At 34.8% G+C, this 17,909-nt stretch overlaps 5 protein-coding genes and 1 long non-coding RNA gene across 8 annotated transcripts; 2 read left to right on the top strand and 4 right to left on the bottom strand.

Annotated features, from left to right (window-relative positions):
- Positions 1 to 2,923, bottom strand: LOC117233609 (proteasome activator complex subunit 3). The gene is made up of 5 exons (XM_033494080.1): positions 2,794 to 2,923; positions 2,156 to 2,188; positions 1,746 to 2,066; positions 1,520 to 1,656; positions 1 to 1,440 (listed from the first exon to the last, which is right to left on the bottom strand). The coding sequence occupies exons 1-5, from the start codon at positions 2,827 to 2,829 to the stop codon at positions 1,218 to 1,220; spliced, it is 750 nt and encodes a 249-aa protein (XP_033349971.1). The 5' UTR covers positions 2,830 to 2,923; the 3' UTR covers positions 1 to 1,217.
- On the top strand, positions 2,468 to 3,651 carry LOC117233612. The gene is made up of 3 exons (XR_004493355.1): positions 2,468 to 2,670; positions 2,767 to 2,903; positions 2,999 to 3,651. It is a non-coding gene; the product is annotated as an uncharacterized LOC117233612 (long non-coding RNA).
- On the bottom strand, positions 3,519 to 5,352 carry LOC117233608 (26S proteasome non-ATPase regulatory subunit 11). The gene is made up of 4 exons (XM_033494079.1): positions 4,851 to 5,352; positions 4,388 to 4,782; positions 3,971 to 4,295; positions 3,519 to 3,893 (listed from the first exon to the last, which is right to left on the bottom strand). Exons 1-4 carry the CDS (start codon positions 5,169 to 5,171, stop codon positions 3,663 to 3,665), a joined length of 1,272 nt encoding a protein of 423 aa, XP_033349970.1. The 5' UTR covers positions 5,172 to 5,352; the 3' UTR covers positions 3,519 to 3,662.
- Positions 5,353 to 5,625: 273 nt separating this feature from the next.
- On the top strand, positions 5,626 to 7,188 carry LOC117233611 (transmembrane protein 17-like). The gene is made up of 4 exons (XM_033494085.1): positions 5,626 to 5,994; positions 6,074 to 6,177; positions 6,274 to 6,387; positions 6,464 to 7,188. Exons 1-4 carry the CDS (start codon positions 5,931 to 5,933, stop codon positions 6,695 to 6,697), a joined length of 516 nt encoding a protein of 171 aa, XP_033349976.1. The 5' UTR covers positions 5,626 to 5,930; the 3' UTR covers positions 6,698 to 7,188.
- Positions 6,544 to 8,879, bottom strand: LOC117233610 (glycolipid transfer protein). Of its 3 annotated transcripts, XM_033494081.1 has the most exons (7): positions 8,754 to 8,879; positions 8,432 to 8,437; positions 7,967 to 8,116; positions 7,833 to 7,888; positions 7,643 to 7,764; positions 7,350 to 7,500; positions 6,544 to 7,075 (listed from the first exon to the last, which is right to left on the bottom strand). In XM_033494081.1, the coding sequence occupies exons 3-7, from the start codon at positions 8,106 to 8,108 to the stop codon at positions 6,911 to 6,913; spliced, it is 636 nt and encodes a 211-aa protein (XP_033349972.1). In that variant the 5' UTR covers positions 8,109 to 8,116; positions 8,432 to 8,437; positions 8,754 to 8,879; the 3' UTR covers positions 6,544 to 6,910. The 3 variants fall into 3 exon arrangements, with proteins under 3 accessions (XP_033349972.1, XP_033349973.1, XP_033349975.1); XM_033494082.1 differs by lacking the exon at positions 8,432 to 8,437 and having other exon boundaries at positions 7,967 to 8,112; positions 8,754 to 8,860; XM_033494084.1 differs by lacking the exons at positions 8,432 to 8,437; positions 8,754 to 8,879 and having other exon boundaries at positions 7,346 to 7,500; positions 7,967 to 8,170.
- On the bottom strand, positions 8,482 to 12,581 carry LOC117233606 (putative zinc metalloproteinase YIL108W). The gene is made up of 3 exons (XM_033494077.1): positions 12,454 to 12,581; positions 9,914 to 11,442; positions 8,482 to 9,733 (listed from the first exon to the last, which is right to left on the bottom strand). Exons 1-3 carry the CDS (start codon positions 12,454 to 12,456, stop codon positions 9,520 to 9,522), a joined length of 1,746 nt encoding a protein of 581 aa, XP_033349968.1. The 5' UTR covers positions 12,457 to 12,581; the 3' UTR covers positions 8,482 to 9,519.
- Positions 12,582 to 17,909: the final 5,328 nt, after the last annotated feature.

Below are 17,909 nucleotides of genomic sequence, written 5' to 3' on the forward strand. Positions count from 1 at the left end.
TGTTACATATTGGATGTATTTGAATCATATTACATTTTTATTATATTTTACAAAATATACCAAGAAATGTGTAAACTTTTACGTTCTTCTCTTTCTTTTTTGCGTATAATCTATCTACATTGCACAAAATTTTTTAGAAATGATAAAGTACTATAGTCATTGATATAGTAATAATATACGTGACAAAGAAAAGAATAATGATATGAACAAATGAAGCGTTTGTAAAAGGAAGAACAATACATTTCACATTAAAAGGAGCAATGATAACGATGACGAAAACAGACTGACATCCAACTGTGTTTCTGTACAATAATAAGATTTCAACATTTACGTCAACCGCATACATTGAAATTTACTCTAAATGCAGTATAGCATGAATAACGATCTGTAGTTGTAAAGAAATAATTATATGCTTATGCCATTTGATACTGTGGTAAAAAAAAGAAGAAAATAATTTCAAGCGATATAATTTATGATTAAAACTCTTAACATTACAATATTTGTGTCATGTTTTCGTATCGCATAATATCGCGGTTGAGAAAGAAAGAGGTGTTTTGAAGTTAATATGATATACCAAAAACATATGTCATATCTCGATTTATGTTCTAACGATATTACAGCTGTAAATTACAAATTACATGCTTAACTATATTCTAAATTCAAATAGGTGAAAAGATAAACGTTCCAATACTCTCGGATCTGTTTTCGATAAGTACATCACACCGTGCAATTAGATAGCAGAATTTGTAAAAATTAAAAAGATATGATAATAAGAAAAATCCACGTTATGAGAGCAAAGAAAATAGAAAAATTAAACTTCTGACAGATTTTGTAATAATTATGTATTTAATAATAAATGAAATATTAAATAATTAATAAGTAGATTAATTTTGTAGTAATTTTTGTAAAATTCAAAATTAATTTTGTAATCAACTGTAGTTGAACTTATTTCCGTGAATGATGCTGAATATATCTTCTTTTATATGTATTTATTTATTGTTTTGGATATGGCTCAAGTGAATGTCAATGAGTCAACGTCAAGGCGATTTAATTTAAAAAAAAAAAAAAAAAAAAAAAAAGGAAAATTCAAATTTTCTATCGAAAAGTCGAGAATGACACTCTCTCTATCACGTAGCTTTTTTCCTTTTCCGTTTTGCTTCTTTTTCCCCATACAATCCTGTACACCATCCGATAGAAATAGCATATGAGGCTAATGTTTAATACAAAGATTGCGCGTTGGAAGAACGTGGCTTTTTGATCTTCTCCAAATTCTTGATTACCAAATCGTGCAGAGAACAATAACGATTACGGACTTCGCACATAACTAGCCACAGGCTTACATATTCTTTTTCATCTAATTCTTGAACTGCTCTTCTATAGTCGCTAATGTGTGGATACTTTGCAACTTTACTAACAATCTTTCCTCTAGAGATAAAATACCTAAAAAAAATATCATTGTATGAGTATAATGTGTCCCTTATGAGAAGAAATCTTTTAATATCATTACTATTCACATTACCTAGATATCTGATCGAAAAATGCAGCAGCCTCACTTTCCACTGATTGTATTTCTGCAAGTGTATCTTCTTGGATGGACACACCAAAGTTATTACCATCTTCGATTTTTGGAATCAAAAATGAAATCCACATTTTCAACTGGAAATTCAAAAATTAAAATAACTGATAAGGATATTAAAGTTCATATAATCTATATATACTACTCATATACTTTATAGAATATATACCAAATTAGAATCTTCTAATAGTTGTCGAATATAAGGCTTAACTATATGAATAAGATCACATAGGGGCTTGTTACAAGGTACAGGTCCATTTGGTAACACCATCACTTTGGTTCCACTGGTATCATCTATGCTATTGTCTAGCTTTCGTTTCTTTGCAGTAGACTCATTTTCGGAATGATTAAGAATAATAGGATCTGGAATGGGCACATTTAAGTCTTGATGAACATTTGACAATTTCCTGTTGCGGAAACCAGGGGTTTCTAATAATTCATTCAATTTAACAATCTTCTCTGGAAATCCTTTCAGCAATAGTTGTTCAGCCTAAATAAAGTTTATGCATGTGATATTATGATGTACTTCGCAACAAACTGAGTATACAAATTATAGGATAATAATATTCAATTAATTACCTTTGTTTTTAAAGAATCTTTGTATTCCTGAACCTGTAAAATAAATTTGAGAGGTAAATGCATTAAATAGGATGGTTATATTCAATTAAAAATTGATACTTTGCTTTAATTACATTTACAAACACATATATGTCTTAAATATGAGCAAAATGAGATTACACGTAATAGCAGTTATAAGTAATACATTTATTTCATAGTAATGAGTTGTCGAATAAATGTTTATAAACTATCCGTAAAATTACAATCAAAACAAACATTAAATATTACTAACCAAAACGATGAATTAATGGACAAAAAATTGTATAAGAAAACCGAGAAAAGAATTGTACTGTCGATATAACAATACAGGTATAGTTTTGCATAAGTATTGAGATAAGATGACTGACCAAGGCCAATTACTAAAATTGTAAATAGATTAAAGAATTGACGTGTATAAGTGATAGGAGAATTATGTTAAGATTCTTGAAAATATTGATGATGAAACAGCAAATATTATTTGGAACATAGCGATGCCGGTGAGTTAAACGCTACCATTAACCTAAACAATCTTACTTGCAATATATTAAACGTGTAATACAGACTACTTAATTTCATATCTTTCTGTTTTGCAGCTTCAATTATAATATAAAATATTTTACCTTCTGTGCTGTAGTATCCGCCATTATACACTCCATGAAAAAAAAAAGTTTATAAAATATAACCACACTATCCCTTTGTTGTAACGTACAACTTCAAACAGGAAGTTGCGGTGAGTATTCTTACTACGCCATCAAATCAGAATCTGTAACATTAATGCAGTTATATTAGTCTTCTCAGAATTTAAATTTCTGTTTATTCGTCTAGAGTTATTTTTTCTTCGTCAAAATCGAGACACCATAGAGCTGATTGAGAGAATTATAATCATAGCATGTGCAAAGGTGCACGATGATACACAATATGTCAATCTTTATTCTTTTACTTTTTACATGTTTTATTTCGTATTCTGTAGAGGTTGTTTTTACTATAATCTATACAATTTGAATTCGCTTCTTTGATAGAAATGAAAATTTAAGAAAACATGATGTGATAAATTATAATTGATGTGAATAGAATACTAATAATACAAAATGATATTTTGATTCCAATTAACTGTCAGAAATTAAGTCAATACTCATATAAATAATCTATGAAAATGTCAAATAAGTAGGTGCCAGAAGTAGGAGAGAGATAAAAGGATAATACTTCATTAAATTGAATGTCATGGATATATTTAAAAAAAACTGTAATTTTTTAAAAATAAACAGCATACAGTTTTGCGAATATTGAACATATTTTTTAATCAGATTAGAACAATATTTTGAATCAGATAAGTAAAACGGTAAAATGTATCGTTTCATTGTATTACCATTGTATTTCGTATTTTGTACATCAATATCCATCTTTTGAAATCAGCAAATTAAATCTGCTATACATGATTGTATAACACATGTTTGTATAAACACTGTGTAGAAATATATATTAAATACGGCTAAGTGAGTTTCTTTGCTTTTTGGTAAAGTGTATCAACGACTTTCCCCATACTGTGTATAGTATCTAATGCAATCTCGTAAGTCTTATCGCGCGGAGTATCTTCAAAAACGATTAAAACACCTTCACCCTGATCAAGGACACCCCTTAGTTTTTTATCCAGTATCATCTGTGAAAGCTTCTTCTCCACTTGAGTAAGTGGTAGTGATATAGAGGTTGCGATATGACTGACCTAAATAAAAGAATGAAATTACAAACGATGAATATTTATATTTAAGTAATCAACCGATTTAAAGTAAATAATCGTACCTGTACGCGGGAATAAGGTTCAACTAAACGGCATAAGTTTTGTTCAAGCATCGCATCGTAGAGAGAGCCGAGATGAGCACGCACAATTACGTCATCCTCAAGTTCTTGGCGATATTTTTTCACAGCTGTCTGGAAATCTGCTAATGAACGTCGGTGGCTCGCTTCGGCAACTGCCCGCATTGCGTCTAAATCCCTTCCTGCATATTTAACAGCTAATTTTCCTGACATAATTGATTGAACATCTTCAGGTGTACGTAACATAATTTTTGAAAGTAACATATATTTTAAAGCTGTTAAGGCCTTTGGGCTTTCTACGCTATCATATCTGAAGAACAGTAGTAAAGCAATTAAAATATACAAACATAAACATAACAATTATACTGAAGTACAATATATTTATTTAAGGAAACAACCTACCCCTCAAATGCTTCATAAAAATATGAATAAGCAGTTTTAAAATCTCTTTCATCCGCAGCATGTAATATTCCTGATTGTAAATCTAAAGCAGCTTGCATTTTAGGTGGACAATAAATTGCATTAGCAGTGGTTCTAGCACTGGTAAGAGCTGCCCTTGCTTTTGCTAAATTACTCAGTGCATGATAGGTTTTGCTTTCCAATAATTGTACCTCCACCAAAAGTTGTTTATCATCCAGTTTCTTAAGTTCTTTAAGTAAAGCCGATCCCAACTGTAATGCTTCACTGTACATACCAGTATCGAAATATAATGCTATTAAACGTGCTTCTAATGACTGCCTTAAAAATGTCCTACGTTCTTCTTTTGCCCATTCTATACATTCTTTGCATAGTTGAACCTGTTGAAAAAAGAAGCATTGTACTAAACTGTCTATGAAAATACAATCAAAATTATTTGTGAAGATACCTCAATGCCGATACCAGCTTCCAGATCCAAGAAAAAGTCTACTAAGGACCGTACGAGTTTGGCAGCTTTTGCTTTGCTAATCAAACTAAGAAACGGTCTGGTAGCTTTAATCAACTCTGCCAACTCTTTTGCCTTCCCTTCTTTTTTGTAAAGTTCACCAAGGTGTAAAATACCTTGCTCCTTCACTCGGATATTATCTTCGTCATCCTCCGTCACACCGATACTTGGGTCGGAGACGATTTCACTTAAAAGTGAAATACCCTCGCTACGATTAGTCATTGAAACTGCTTGTGCACGTTCGAACAGCATTGCACCGGCCATCTCAAAATTTTCACCGCTTTATAAGGATGAAAACGGGATCAGATAACCTTTATCCTAAATGATGAATATTATTCTTCGGATAATTGATCAAATTCGTGAAATAATTCCTACGTTTTACAAGAAATCAAAGTTAATTTTCTTTAATACGTTGAATATTGCATGCGCTTGTACGCACAACTACACAAATTTTATAAACGTCTTCTGTTTGTCACTTTATTCGCAATCCGTTTCAACCTCAGAACTACAAAACACATGTCACGCTACTACGTAAATCAAATCAATTGCAGTAAGCCTGGAAACGTTCAGACTGATGCAGATTTTTCTAAATAGGTTATTGTTATTCGTTTTTAATAGATGTGATTACATTCCTGTAATTAATTATGTAGTTGATTTTTCGTTGTATTTAAAACTTGTATATTTTTGTACTTTTCTTTATTAAACAATTTTGCAAAAAGGATGGAAGGTATAAAGAAAGCGTAAAGAAAGAGATAGAGTAAAAAATGTACTATACGGAAGATTCCAGATCGAGATTGTATGTATATGTACGTTGTGTTAAGGGACATGTAAAATGAGATTGTGTAAGATATAAATATACGAATGCTGAATGGATGTAAATCTTAGATTGTATAGACGTTTAGAGCTGTTTGAAGATAAAAGTGTAACAATTATAAATATTTACTTAAAATATTGGATGGAAATTGTTATTGTTACAATTGATTTTAATAATGTTATGATCATGTCGCAGTATTTGTTTTGAAAATGTCACAATTTACTACAACAAATGTTATTAATGAAACATCTTCCAAGTTAACATATCATGATTGTAAGTTACAACTTGTGTAAATGCATTCCTTTAATTAGAAAAGAATAACATTTCATTTGAAATAGAATATATTTTACAGATAATAAAACAAGGTCTAATTTACCATTTCAAATAGCCCTGTATGTAAATCTATGGCTTTTCCCAGTTTGGCTGTTGATTACTGTTGTAAACTTGGATGCAAAAGTAAATATCATCTGTGTGATGAAGTTATAAGATCAAAATCTAATGTATATTAACTTGTACTTATATATATTAATTTTATTTATTATTTTTTCACAGTACAATAATTTGACAAATGTTTATAAATTGCTAACTATAGCAATATTTCTGATACTTTCAATTTTTGAAAGCTTAAAGTTATATTTGGGATACCTTGGAAATCTTATCGGAAAGGTAATCATACTTTATTTGTAATAGACTTTTTTTAGTTGATTTGTAGATTTTTGTCATGCAAGAAAGTTAATATTAGATTCCAGAATTAACTACTTGCTGGTTAATCTCGATATTAATACAACTTCCCCTAGAAGCATTTCTCCTTTTTGATCGTGGAATACCATCTCATTATAGTGAAACATTTATCAATTCTTTCATGGTCTGCCTTCTTCTTATTGAAATTATTACAGGTACGATAGCTTTAATGAACTTAGCAGATCATCGTGCTAAAGTGTTTTATTTAATGCATCTATACAATACATGTACATAGGATGGATGTTAAACTGTTCTAAAATACCTTTGTAGCTAGTCTCATTTTTTAATTATATATAGAGTTTTGAGCAAATACTGGCTAAGTGTAATTACTGTACAGTATACTAGTACATTATATTAAAATACTATTGCAGATTTTTCCTTTAGCAAATATTCTCAATTAACACAATACCTAATGAACACAATTCTCAGACTAATAAAATGTCTTATCTCAGAGGTTATTAGTTTTATAAAATAACTGTATCGCTAATACGTTTTTTCGTAAACGCATTAAATAAATTTCCATGCTCTTTATAATGATGCTAATCTCGGTAGTTTGTTCATTAGTAAATGTTTGTAAAAGTTGCGAACGTGTAGGAACCATGAGCGAAAGAAGCTGTTAACAAAAAGTCGAAAATTATAGTAAATAATAGTATGTAAATAAATAGAAAAATTGTAGAAAGTATTAATTTATTTGAAAAATATAAACTCATATTTCGTCAAACTCAACACGTGTATTATATGAATGTTTTTATGCTTTGACATCAACTAATTGGAAATGTAATGAAATAGTATAATTAAGAATGTACATATGTATTGCGTATAATACAAGAAAAAAAGAATAATTTTTCGTATGTATGCGAATACGTTTTTAGTAAATACTGACTTACGTCGAAAAGTTGTTGCGCCATCCAACCGTGATATGGTTGTAGAGCTTCTTTATAAGCCTTTTTTAAAAATGCTACTAAATCCTCTGTTGGTGTTGCCGTTTTAGAGTCCTCGACAATTTGTTCGAAAAATAACAGAATCATATGCAAGGCTCTGTAATTTATAGATCGGAGTTTTGATTTAACTAATGAACAGAATAAGTGATGGAGAAGCGTCAATACACACGAATCGAATTCATCAGAAACCAAGTAAGAAAGTGGAAAGAATAGAAATGCATAAGAAACGCTACACGCACCTGGTTAACCACGTTAGAGCATCCGTAGCGATTAATTTAGTTTCAGTATTTTTTTCAATTAGAATCATATCTTGTAGAATCGCGTTTTTTTCTTTATCCTTTACATGCCGGGACGCGAGTTTCTAGAATTATTTTTAGGTATGTATATGATTATCCTTGTGAATGATCGCATTTTAAGGTATGTACTTACATCAATGTTACCCTGAATATCATATTTAACCGGAGCAAACACTTTGCCAAGTTTTTCTGAAACATTCGTGTTCGTCTTTATAGATTTCGTTTTTGTGTAGGTTATGTGATATTTACTGGATACCAAGTGCATACCAATAATTCGCACAAGACCTCGAGCTGCATCCAAGAATTCTACGGTTCTTATTTTATCTTCTGTGATATTTGGAAATAAAACTTCTATTTGATAAGTAAAGACATCCTCGTCATCGTTTGCACTCGACGAAGGGGACAACATAATTCTGTATTAGGACAACGTAATTTCAGTTATAACAACCAGAAACGATATACGTATAACGAAAGTGTTTATTTTTAAAAGTTTTTAAGAAATATTAATAATGTTCTTTCAACCCTTGCAGTCTTTTTTAATATATTATCGATCTGTTTATGATAAGTAAATACTTAGGGTTATAGCTGTTAGCTGCAATATATAAGCTGCGATAACAATTTTATCTTAGAGTGATTTGTAACAGAATTTTCAATATATAATCGGTAACAAAAATGTGTGTACACGTGATTTTTTGTCTTATTGTTTATATTTTTATATTGAAATAATTTTATAACAAACTGAAAAAACCGATAAACATTCTCATAAAATCTAATCGATTACGTGGCATGATCGTGTAATATATATTTTATTACATCGTTAACTGGATTGGTTCTACGGACACTTTTGAATTATTTTTTTCAAAATTATTTTCACAAGTTTATTAGTCGTTATGCAATTTCATATTAGCTATATCTACAAATTATTATCGTCCATAAGGCATCCTAGTTACTATCATGTAAGTAACCCGATGTTTGTAGAATACGTCGGATATTAATGTTATTTCTTGATTGAAAATATATCAAACTAAATTCGTAGTTATTAAACTATACATACCTATACGTGGCAATTTCACAATTTTATCGTATTTTCGGTAATAAGAAATAGAGATTCTGGTTTTATAGCATTCGTTCCTTCCGTAGTGTTATTGTATACATTCGTTCACACATTCGTACATAGAAACGTCAATGCACAATATTTGTATTTTTTATCAAATACAATGTATCAATAGTTGCTACAAAACTCTATAGTATTTTGAATGATATTTACAAAATATGTTAGAATTTAATGAAATGAAGTATGTAGTTAATAACATTGTATGACGTATGAAATTCTCATTTTCTCCTCCCATGTTTAAACACATGCACGCACAAATGCTCTCTCTCTCTATCTATCTATCTATCTATCTATCTACCTTTCTCTTTGTGTCTCTCTATGATTTTATTTTGTTAGAAATAGCGTACACAGGGCAATAAGGTTTTTCAAGTCCAATACGGAAAGTTTTACTGTTACAGTTTTCACAAAAACCGATAAAACTGGGAAAAATTTCTCTTCAAATATAGCGCATTAGAGAAACAAGCTCGTAGGAAATATCAATAATTAATTAGTAAGCAAATACATATTGAGCTTGAAGTTATCTTCGTTCGAATTAGCATTAGCGACGAAGCATTATTATTAATATTAATCGTGCTTACTCGCTATGCGAAGATTACAAAAACATAGGACGTTGATTCATCGGCGTCGATTTTTATCGTTCGACATTGGCTATATTCCCGCTTTCAAGATATAAAATCGTGGCAAAATGACAATAACCTTGGAATCTTTAAAACGCCGTTGGAAGTGGATATTTGAGAACATTGCCAGTCGAATCTTCAGCGACGAGAGTCAATGCGGTAAGACAGTGAGGAGGAGCTGGTGGAACTAACGCCTCCAGAGGTGGTCGAGAGCCGGGAAACTGTTTAGAACCAACTACCATTCCACCAGATGTTTTTCTGAGCTCTATTACTCGTACTCCAAAGCGTGATCTTACGACGTTTCTATGATAAAAAAAAAAAAGAAACGTATATACATACATATATAAATAATAACCGTTTTAAAACTATAATAGCAACAACGGAAGAGGCTGAGTAAGTGGGTGTATGTGCAAGTTTTGTGTACGTGTATTGGGCGTATATGCGCCAGTGAATCAAAATTGGAAGAGAAACATTTTATTATACCTTTTCCCATCGTACTCGATGTCGTGGAAAGGTCGATTGAAAACGTTGTCCATTTCGTTGTTGAACCATCGATGATAAGCAAGAAACGCTGCGCAGGATGGTGACCAAAATGTACGATCAGTTTGCAAATTGGAAGGGGTTTGTTCCGATGCAGGTTGCATCAGACTCTTGGAAAAGGATCTGTTTAATTCAGGACTAGCGGGTGCGGATAGCCTGCCGGGTAATCGGGAAGGGTTTTGAGAAGACGAAGGGCGGGACGATTCGGAAAGTAAGCGATTTCTTCGAGGACTCCCTAACATAGCGTATGGTTCTTGTATCGTGACTGTCACGCTGAGCGGTCTACTCAGTGCGATCGTTGTGTGTTGAGGATCTCTTCGTAAAACGGGGTTGCGATTGAAATCGATCCCAGCCGCTCCGACAAAGACACGATCGACGTAATCGAATCCGCGGCCCATTATGCCTTCACGAGTATGCCCGAGATCAAAGGTGTGTCCTAATTCGTGGAGAACCGAGCCAAGAGTCGTGGCGAAGCAGCCACCGTGCGTACCGCGGTAATTACTGTCATCCATCAATTGTTCAGTATCGATGACCGTAGTGTCGAGGAATCTAGGCAATATTTGCGCCATGCAGGTAGGCCATGTATGAAGACATGCCGAACCGAATAACGCTAATCCACCTCCACCGAGCGCGGCGTGTCCTTGCGTCCTCGCGAGAATATCTTCGCGAGTGCGTGGATTTGGCGCGCCTCGATATCTGGTACAGGAAAGAAACGCAAGATATTTGCGATCTTCCGATGCCAAGGGACCGGTCATTAATTCTCGCGCGATGAATTTCCAAAGTTCCCGCTGATTCATTGCACGTGCCTGATTAACGTCAAGCATGCTGTGCATTATCAAACATTCCATACCACCCAAGTCTCGTTCCAGTTGAAACGTTTTCCTTCCGTAACCCGCCTCCCTTAACTTCTCGGCGGTGAGAGTTTGTAAAAGTCGGGCACCGAGACCTATCCTTATCGTCGCACTTTCCGGCGACTGGTCTTCTCCTTGTGGACCTTGGAAATATCCATCGTGTCCAAAGCAAACCACATAGACAGGAGTTACACGTAGTCTCGTCGTTCTCGGCTCGTGAATTAGAACTAGTCCCTTTTTTTGGCCCGCCACTTCTAATTCCAACTTGTTCGGACCTCGTGTCAATTCTACTATCACACGAAATTCACCAGATACGATTGGCCACTCGGAACATTGATTATTTTCATTTCGTACGGTGATAAAGCTATACGCCATCGACGTACGACCTCGTATCAGAGCTAAACTATAACATAAGCTCTCTCCATCCGTAACGTTCGTTATCGATATCTCTTCTGAATTCTCATTCTCCGTGGATTTGCATTGTCGGTTCTCCCGTTCTAATGGAAATTGTCTATTACCTTCGTAATAACATTTCTGCTGACACCGTTGCTGTTCTTGCTGCCGTTGCTGCTGATGTTGCTGCTCACGAAGAAGATTTGTCAGATTCGTGTCTGGAAGTACCTGTGAAGTTTTTTATGTACAATTTCAAGATACGTTGCTAAACGATAAAAAAAATTAGAAAGATGAGAGTGACGAGAGTTAGAAACGGCGACGATTATAATGGCAATGACGAGCAGAAGCATGATAATAGCGGTAATAACGACAATAAAAATAACGATGACGATGACGATGACGATGATGATAACGACGATGACGATGGCAATGACGACAAAGACGACGACGAAAACGATGACGACGACGACGACGACGAGGACGACGACAACGACAACGACGACGACGATAACCACGTCGGCAAAGGCGAAAACGATGATGAAGACGAAGACGACGATGTTACCCCCTTTGATAAAAGTGTATCATTTACATAGAATTAGGGAAGCAAAGAGATGTGGTTTTATTTTATTTTTATTTTTTACAACTTCAATGCTTCATTCGATGGATAAAAAGAATAATAGCAGTTTCACGAAAAAGTGACCATATCGATGTAAAATGACAATTCCAAGAGAGGTGCTGCGATCTCGCGGTGAGTTAGAAAAGCTTCTCTACGGAGTAGATTCCTCCAAGTTGTTTCCCACTTCAATTTCCGTTCTTCGGACCGCACTGACACGTACCGTCACATAGAATGTCGAAAGGAATAAAGGCAAGTCGATCGAGCGATTTATTGATTTCCCTTGAATAGCAATGAGAAAGTTTCGTTCAAATCGTATAAGATTGGCTTTTATTAAGAAAAAAAGATATATACGTGCAATCACCGATAAGAGTGCGAGACAAGTAACGAAACGATGTGTCGATATAAATTAAAACGACCAAAAAGAGGGAACTTTGTAGTCGGTGTTAGAAGAAAGAGAAAAAACTTTCGAGTTGCAGAGTAAACGAGGTGTGTCGATAAGGAATTATTCGAATTCGCGTTTGGTTGTCGACGATGTACGCGTGTAGTAAGTCTGACAAATTGAATCGGAATTTTTAAGCGGCAGTACGATTTGCAGCTTTTCAAATGTCAGCTATTTCACTCACCATCGTAAAAGAAGTGTGTAGAAATAGAGTAGACGTACACGTTAAAAATGAAAGGGAGGAAGGTACGTGCTGAACGATCAGCTTCAGCCGGCTCCGTACATACGGAGAGAAAGACTGTGGCGCCGGGACGACGGCGGACGGCGGGTTGCGGTACTATGGCGTCCTCGCAGCGACGCATGCAGTCGCACAGGCGCACTCGCGTTTCTCTTCGTTCTGCGTTCCTCTCCTTTCTCTTTTTTCCCTTTTTCCACTTTGCGTTAACACCCCTTTTTTTCGTACTCTTTCTTGTTTATTCGTTGAGAGATCTGTCTCGCTCTTTCCCTAAAAAACGTATAATTCAATCCCTCTGCCGTATATCACAACGATCATAAAAGATACATGGACGAGCAAATTCTCCTTTCTCGTCTCTTGTTTATTTATTTGTAGAATTTGTTACGTTATTTCGATTACTTTCGAATTAATTGTATTTTTCTAACGTCAAAAAGTATCTCTCATCGATCCTAGAATTTTTATCTAATGGAAAGTTTTGATTAACGTAAATAGAAATCGGTCGCGATCTTTTTAAACAAACAACGCTTTTACCTATCAGCAATGGTTGTATCTAACAATAACAGTATTATTATTGTAATAATACAAAATTTGATGCTTTGATTAATTCTTCTTCGTGGACAAACTTCGATCGATGCTACACTAGTCGGAGAACTGTATTAATTTGTACGATACCGTGCTTTATCTGTGAGATGATTTCAATTGCGACGGTACAACGTTCGATCGACTAATCGCATATGCGCGTGATCACGAGTAGGGTTGATTCGTAAACGGTGTCAAGGATGAGCAACAACAAACATCGTTTCAAGATGTTCACGATTTGAATTCGTTCTATTCTTAATGTTATGTAGTACTTAGTACGTTCGTAAAACTTGATTCGAATTAGTCAAGTTATCTGAATTCCAGCAATTTACATACATTCGAGTAACTTAAAACGTGTTTATCAGTGTAAAACTGTTATTTACTTGACTCGTTCTTATTAATCACGTCATCTGATTTCCACTCGTTTGAATTCAAGTAACTTGACTAATCCAAACGAGACTTAAAGAACAGCCAATAGTCGTGACAAGCTTTTCCTCCTTTCTCTTTCTTTCCCTATATATCCCTGTATGAAAATAATGTTCTACAGCGAGTTCAAGTATTATAACGAGTATTCTATTCATACGTATAGTATAGTATAGTATACGAGTATTCTATCATTTTTCCATCTGTTTCGCTAAAAATGTATTAAAAATCCGTAGTCTATCGATAAAAGGATACGAGTCTAACAATTACATTCGCGAAGAAATTTATGTACATAATTTATACACTAATATCGTATTAACGCTCGCAAACAAAGCGACCATACTGCCATTTACGAGTTGAGACACCTGTTGATATTTAATGCAAATTGATTGCTCTCCTTTGCTCTTCTCTTCTATTACCTAGTTACTTTATCAATAAATCTGTTATTTCGTTCGCGTCACGCGCAGCTACCGATGTAAAATGTCAAATAAAGCAAAATTTGTTTCGCTTTTCCGATAAACATAGCGAGTAGACGTCCTCCTAATACTTAAAGCCAGCTATGTACATACGTACGTATAGGCAGTACAAGAGGATGCAAAATATATGGCAAGTGTCGTTGTCGTGGGGTTAGCGACCGTGAAAGTGCTCCCATGTAAAAGTAGAACGACAGTTTTTCAAAATCGTTGCGACGATTGCGTGCGCCCACAACCGACCTACTTGACGATCGGTCGTTGCACCGTACCTCAGTTTCCTTGGTTGTTGTGGACCTTTGCTTGTCCTCGAACGAAAGGTACTCCGGAACGCGTGTACACGGTAAAAGAAAGTGCGATTTCATTCAAATAAAAGTTTCCACGAACTACGATCTTGAGCGTGCCCGTTGTATCTCGAACGTACTTGCACATTTCATTTCGTGGCGTGAATCGAAGGGAGGATGCTGCGCAAATATGATCGATAGACGGCGAATGTTTATGCACTTATGGGAAATTTAAAGGTGCAAAAATACACAGAATGTACTTAAAATATGCAAAGTATAGCACTCGTCGTAAGATTTGACGAGGTTCGGCTCTCGCTTCTTTAAATTGCATTTACGAAAATACGAATTTATACAAATTTGCATAGATCAGGTTGCTTGGAGAATCTATCGCGAGAGTTACAAAAGATTTAATTCGAATTAGACTATCTATAGCTCCGTGAGTCTTCTTGAAAAATTCGCTTTATTTACAGGCTCTTTCAAAGAAGTTTCGTAAAGACTGTGATAAATAATAATGAAACTGTGTTATATTGGGACAGATAGAGGGAAATTCAAGATTTAAAATTTCTCGAATATATGGCATTCGATTCTCTTTCATTATTTGATAGAAATTCATTAAAAAAAAAAAAAAAGGAGAGAAAACTACTTTTTATCCAATCCAATAGGAGAATCAAATGTAATTACGACAAGGATACAGTATGGAGATTGCGAGGAAGAAGAACTGGAATACGTGTACATTTCAGGCCGGAGTGTCGCGATTTCGCGTGCATCGTGCGTGTTTGCACGCGTTTCCAAACTGAAAGGGTTCGCAGACACTTATCCACTCGACACTTGTCCTATCCGGTTGGTCGATCGTGTAGTATGCTCACATACTGGATGGTTGTATTCACATGCGTCGATTTGTATTGCGTGGCACTTGACACGGGAACGAACGAGAAACGGATGACTTTTTTTCACTGAAAACTAGGTCGTACCGAAAAAACGAGGCTTCTTTTCTTATCGTTATCATTATCATTATCGTGGTTGTTGTCATTATCGATCGTTCGTAAGACAACAACCCTTTAATGAAGAAATACTCTTTTGTGCAACTACTATCTGTGTACATATATCTGTATTGTCACGATCGAATGATGTTTGTAAATACCTATTCACTTATTTCCTTTCTCTCAGATAGAAAACGCAGTTCATCAGCTCTTTGTTTCTCTGTTACACGGCCTCCAGCATAGCATCGCATCCGTGATACGTGTTGCGAACGTTTATCAAGCTTAATTGGACATTCGAGTTTTCCGCGATCATAGAAACGGAGTGAGTTGCGTTCAACGATAAGACGAAAACATACGAAAGAAAGCGAGACTATGAAGGTAAGCAGGGGAGAACGAACTATACCGGAGAGAGTAGGCCAATGCCAGTGTCAGCGGCACGGCTAGTAAGTGTCTGACGGTAAACCTGATCGTGAAAACAGAGAAACGAGTTGCACCGATTACGTTTGTTTTTCCATGATTTGTTTCAATACGATTCTGTATATTACTTTACGATATATATGTATAAATCGTGGGTCTAAATCCGTAGTACGAGTGAAGTCATGAAGATTCCATGGCTCGTAGTAAGACGAAGATCAAGAATAACAGAATTGTGTTGGAGGCTTCGCGTTTGAGAAAGCTGAGTTTGAAAAGCTTGCCAAGTATAGGTACGTGAATTTGCTTAATTCTTAACGAGACAGGAGTTGATAATCGACAGGAGGTTGTTTTACATGCAGGAATAAGTCGAAAATGTAAAATAATATTCGTTCGAATTTTGATTCACCATGAATGTACTTGTCTCGAAAAAAGTGATGTTGAAGTTCGTCGATTCCAAATTTCTTGCTTAATATGCAATTCATTGCGAAATCGTTATCTGTTCTCTTCGTATCTTTCGATTCTCCTTCGTGTTTCTTTCTAGACATAACGTCCAAAATATGTACGTATAAGATAGCACCGGAATACAGATGAAACGAAATGAAACGCGATGACACGATGAAAGATCACGTGTATCATTGTCATGCGTAGTTTACGATAAATATGCGATGAAATCGTGGAGTGGTAGTATTCTGACAGCATCGAATAGAAATTAACTATGTTGCTATTCTGGAATTTTATACACCTCGATGTCGTATCGGTCTGGGAGAAGGATTTTTAAAGTTCTAAGAAAATCATTAGCATACAATTGCCAGGAAATCCAGCCAGCAAAAGTAAACATAATTAGTCACGTGATAATCCAACTATTGGTAATAGCTATCTAATCGCTGGTGAAAGCGATGTATTATTAGCGTGACTGTATTATCGATAAAATAGATGTAACAGAGTTGACCTGGTCATCTTTACACAAGGGTTGGGAGTTAAACATGCAATTTAATCTGTTAGTCAACCTCTGATCTTTCGAACCGAGGGTAGATCAACTCTAGTTCAATATTTTAGATATTTTATCGTATGTATATTGTGTATCACGTACACTCTTGTATCTTCAAATTTTTCATAAGTGTATATACTATATTTTCGTTATAATCGTGTACGTATTATTAGTATAGTATAGGCGAAGAAGAGGCTCGGTACGCTGGGTGCTTCGGTTCGGCCGAACAATAAACAAAGTATACTAATTGCAAGAGGAAGAAAATCAGCTCACATGCGACAACATCATGTGTAGAATTCAAGATCAAGTAGTTACGCGCATTACGACACTCGAACAAATGATTTTGAAACGATTTTGGCATTGAATCGCACGACACGTAGATGCGATGAAGAAATAGCTTATTCATAAAGAGATTCGATGAGATCACGAACAAAGTTTTTTCAATGCGTACAGAAGGGAATTCGATCAAAAGGTTCATCGAACTTGTTGATTCGCGCGATCTATGGTATGGTTGTTTGGTTAGATAGACGAATACGTAATTTGCCTGAGAACTATTCGATTTTTATGAATTCGCCGTACAAGAATTCGCTGTAAAAGGGTAGACGAAAAGGAAGGAAAGGCAGTATCGAACGAAGAGTGTTTTTACTTTCCCCTTTTTTTCCTTTTTCTTATTTCCCTTTTATCAGATGATCGCGTTGATTTGAATTATGCACGCTGGTTCCCCATGCGAGTTATATTAAAGGAGAACGGTATCTTAATCAAAAATACAGTTTATTAATGTAAAAGAGAAATGACAAAAAAGGAATTTCGACTTTGTTAAATCAAAACAATTGTTCAAACGGTGCCTAGGACGATTTACGTAATACTATCGGCTATCGCGAAAGCTATTATACCACTACGTTTTATTCTACATATTACGAACATCTTTTTTTAAAATTAGAAACGAACTCAATTGATTTCACCGAGTTTTACGAATGGCACGCTTCTATATTATGCAACTGTTTAACCTAACAACTTAATGTTAACGGTTATCATTACTTACACGATCTTTTTCACACATTTTCCCAATGATGATTTCTCTTTTCGTACAATAAAGCAAGAAGACGTCGTCGCGTACGAGAGAGAAGGAAAGAAGGGTAAAAGGTACGAGAAACGAAATTGAAAGTACAAGCTACGGAAACAGGGGAAACGAAGGAACGATCGGAGAGAAAAATGTCCAAATATAATCATCCGTAGACCGAGCAATAATTTATTCGATTAAAAATTT

The sequence above is a fragment of the Bombus vosnesenskii genome, unplaced genomic scaffold (genome assembly GCF_011952255.1).
Source record: "Bombus vosnesenskii isolate JDL3184/JDL3185 unplaced genomic scaffold, Bvos_JDL3184-5_v1.1 scf7180000013297, whole genome shotgun sequence".
Classification (NCBI taxonomy): Eukaryota; Metazoa; Arthropoda; class Insecta; order Hymenoptera; family Apidae; genus Bombus; species Bombus vosnesenskii.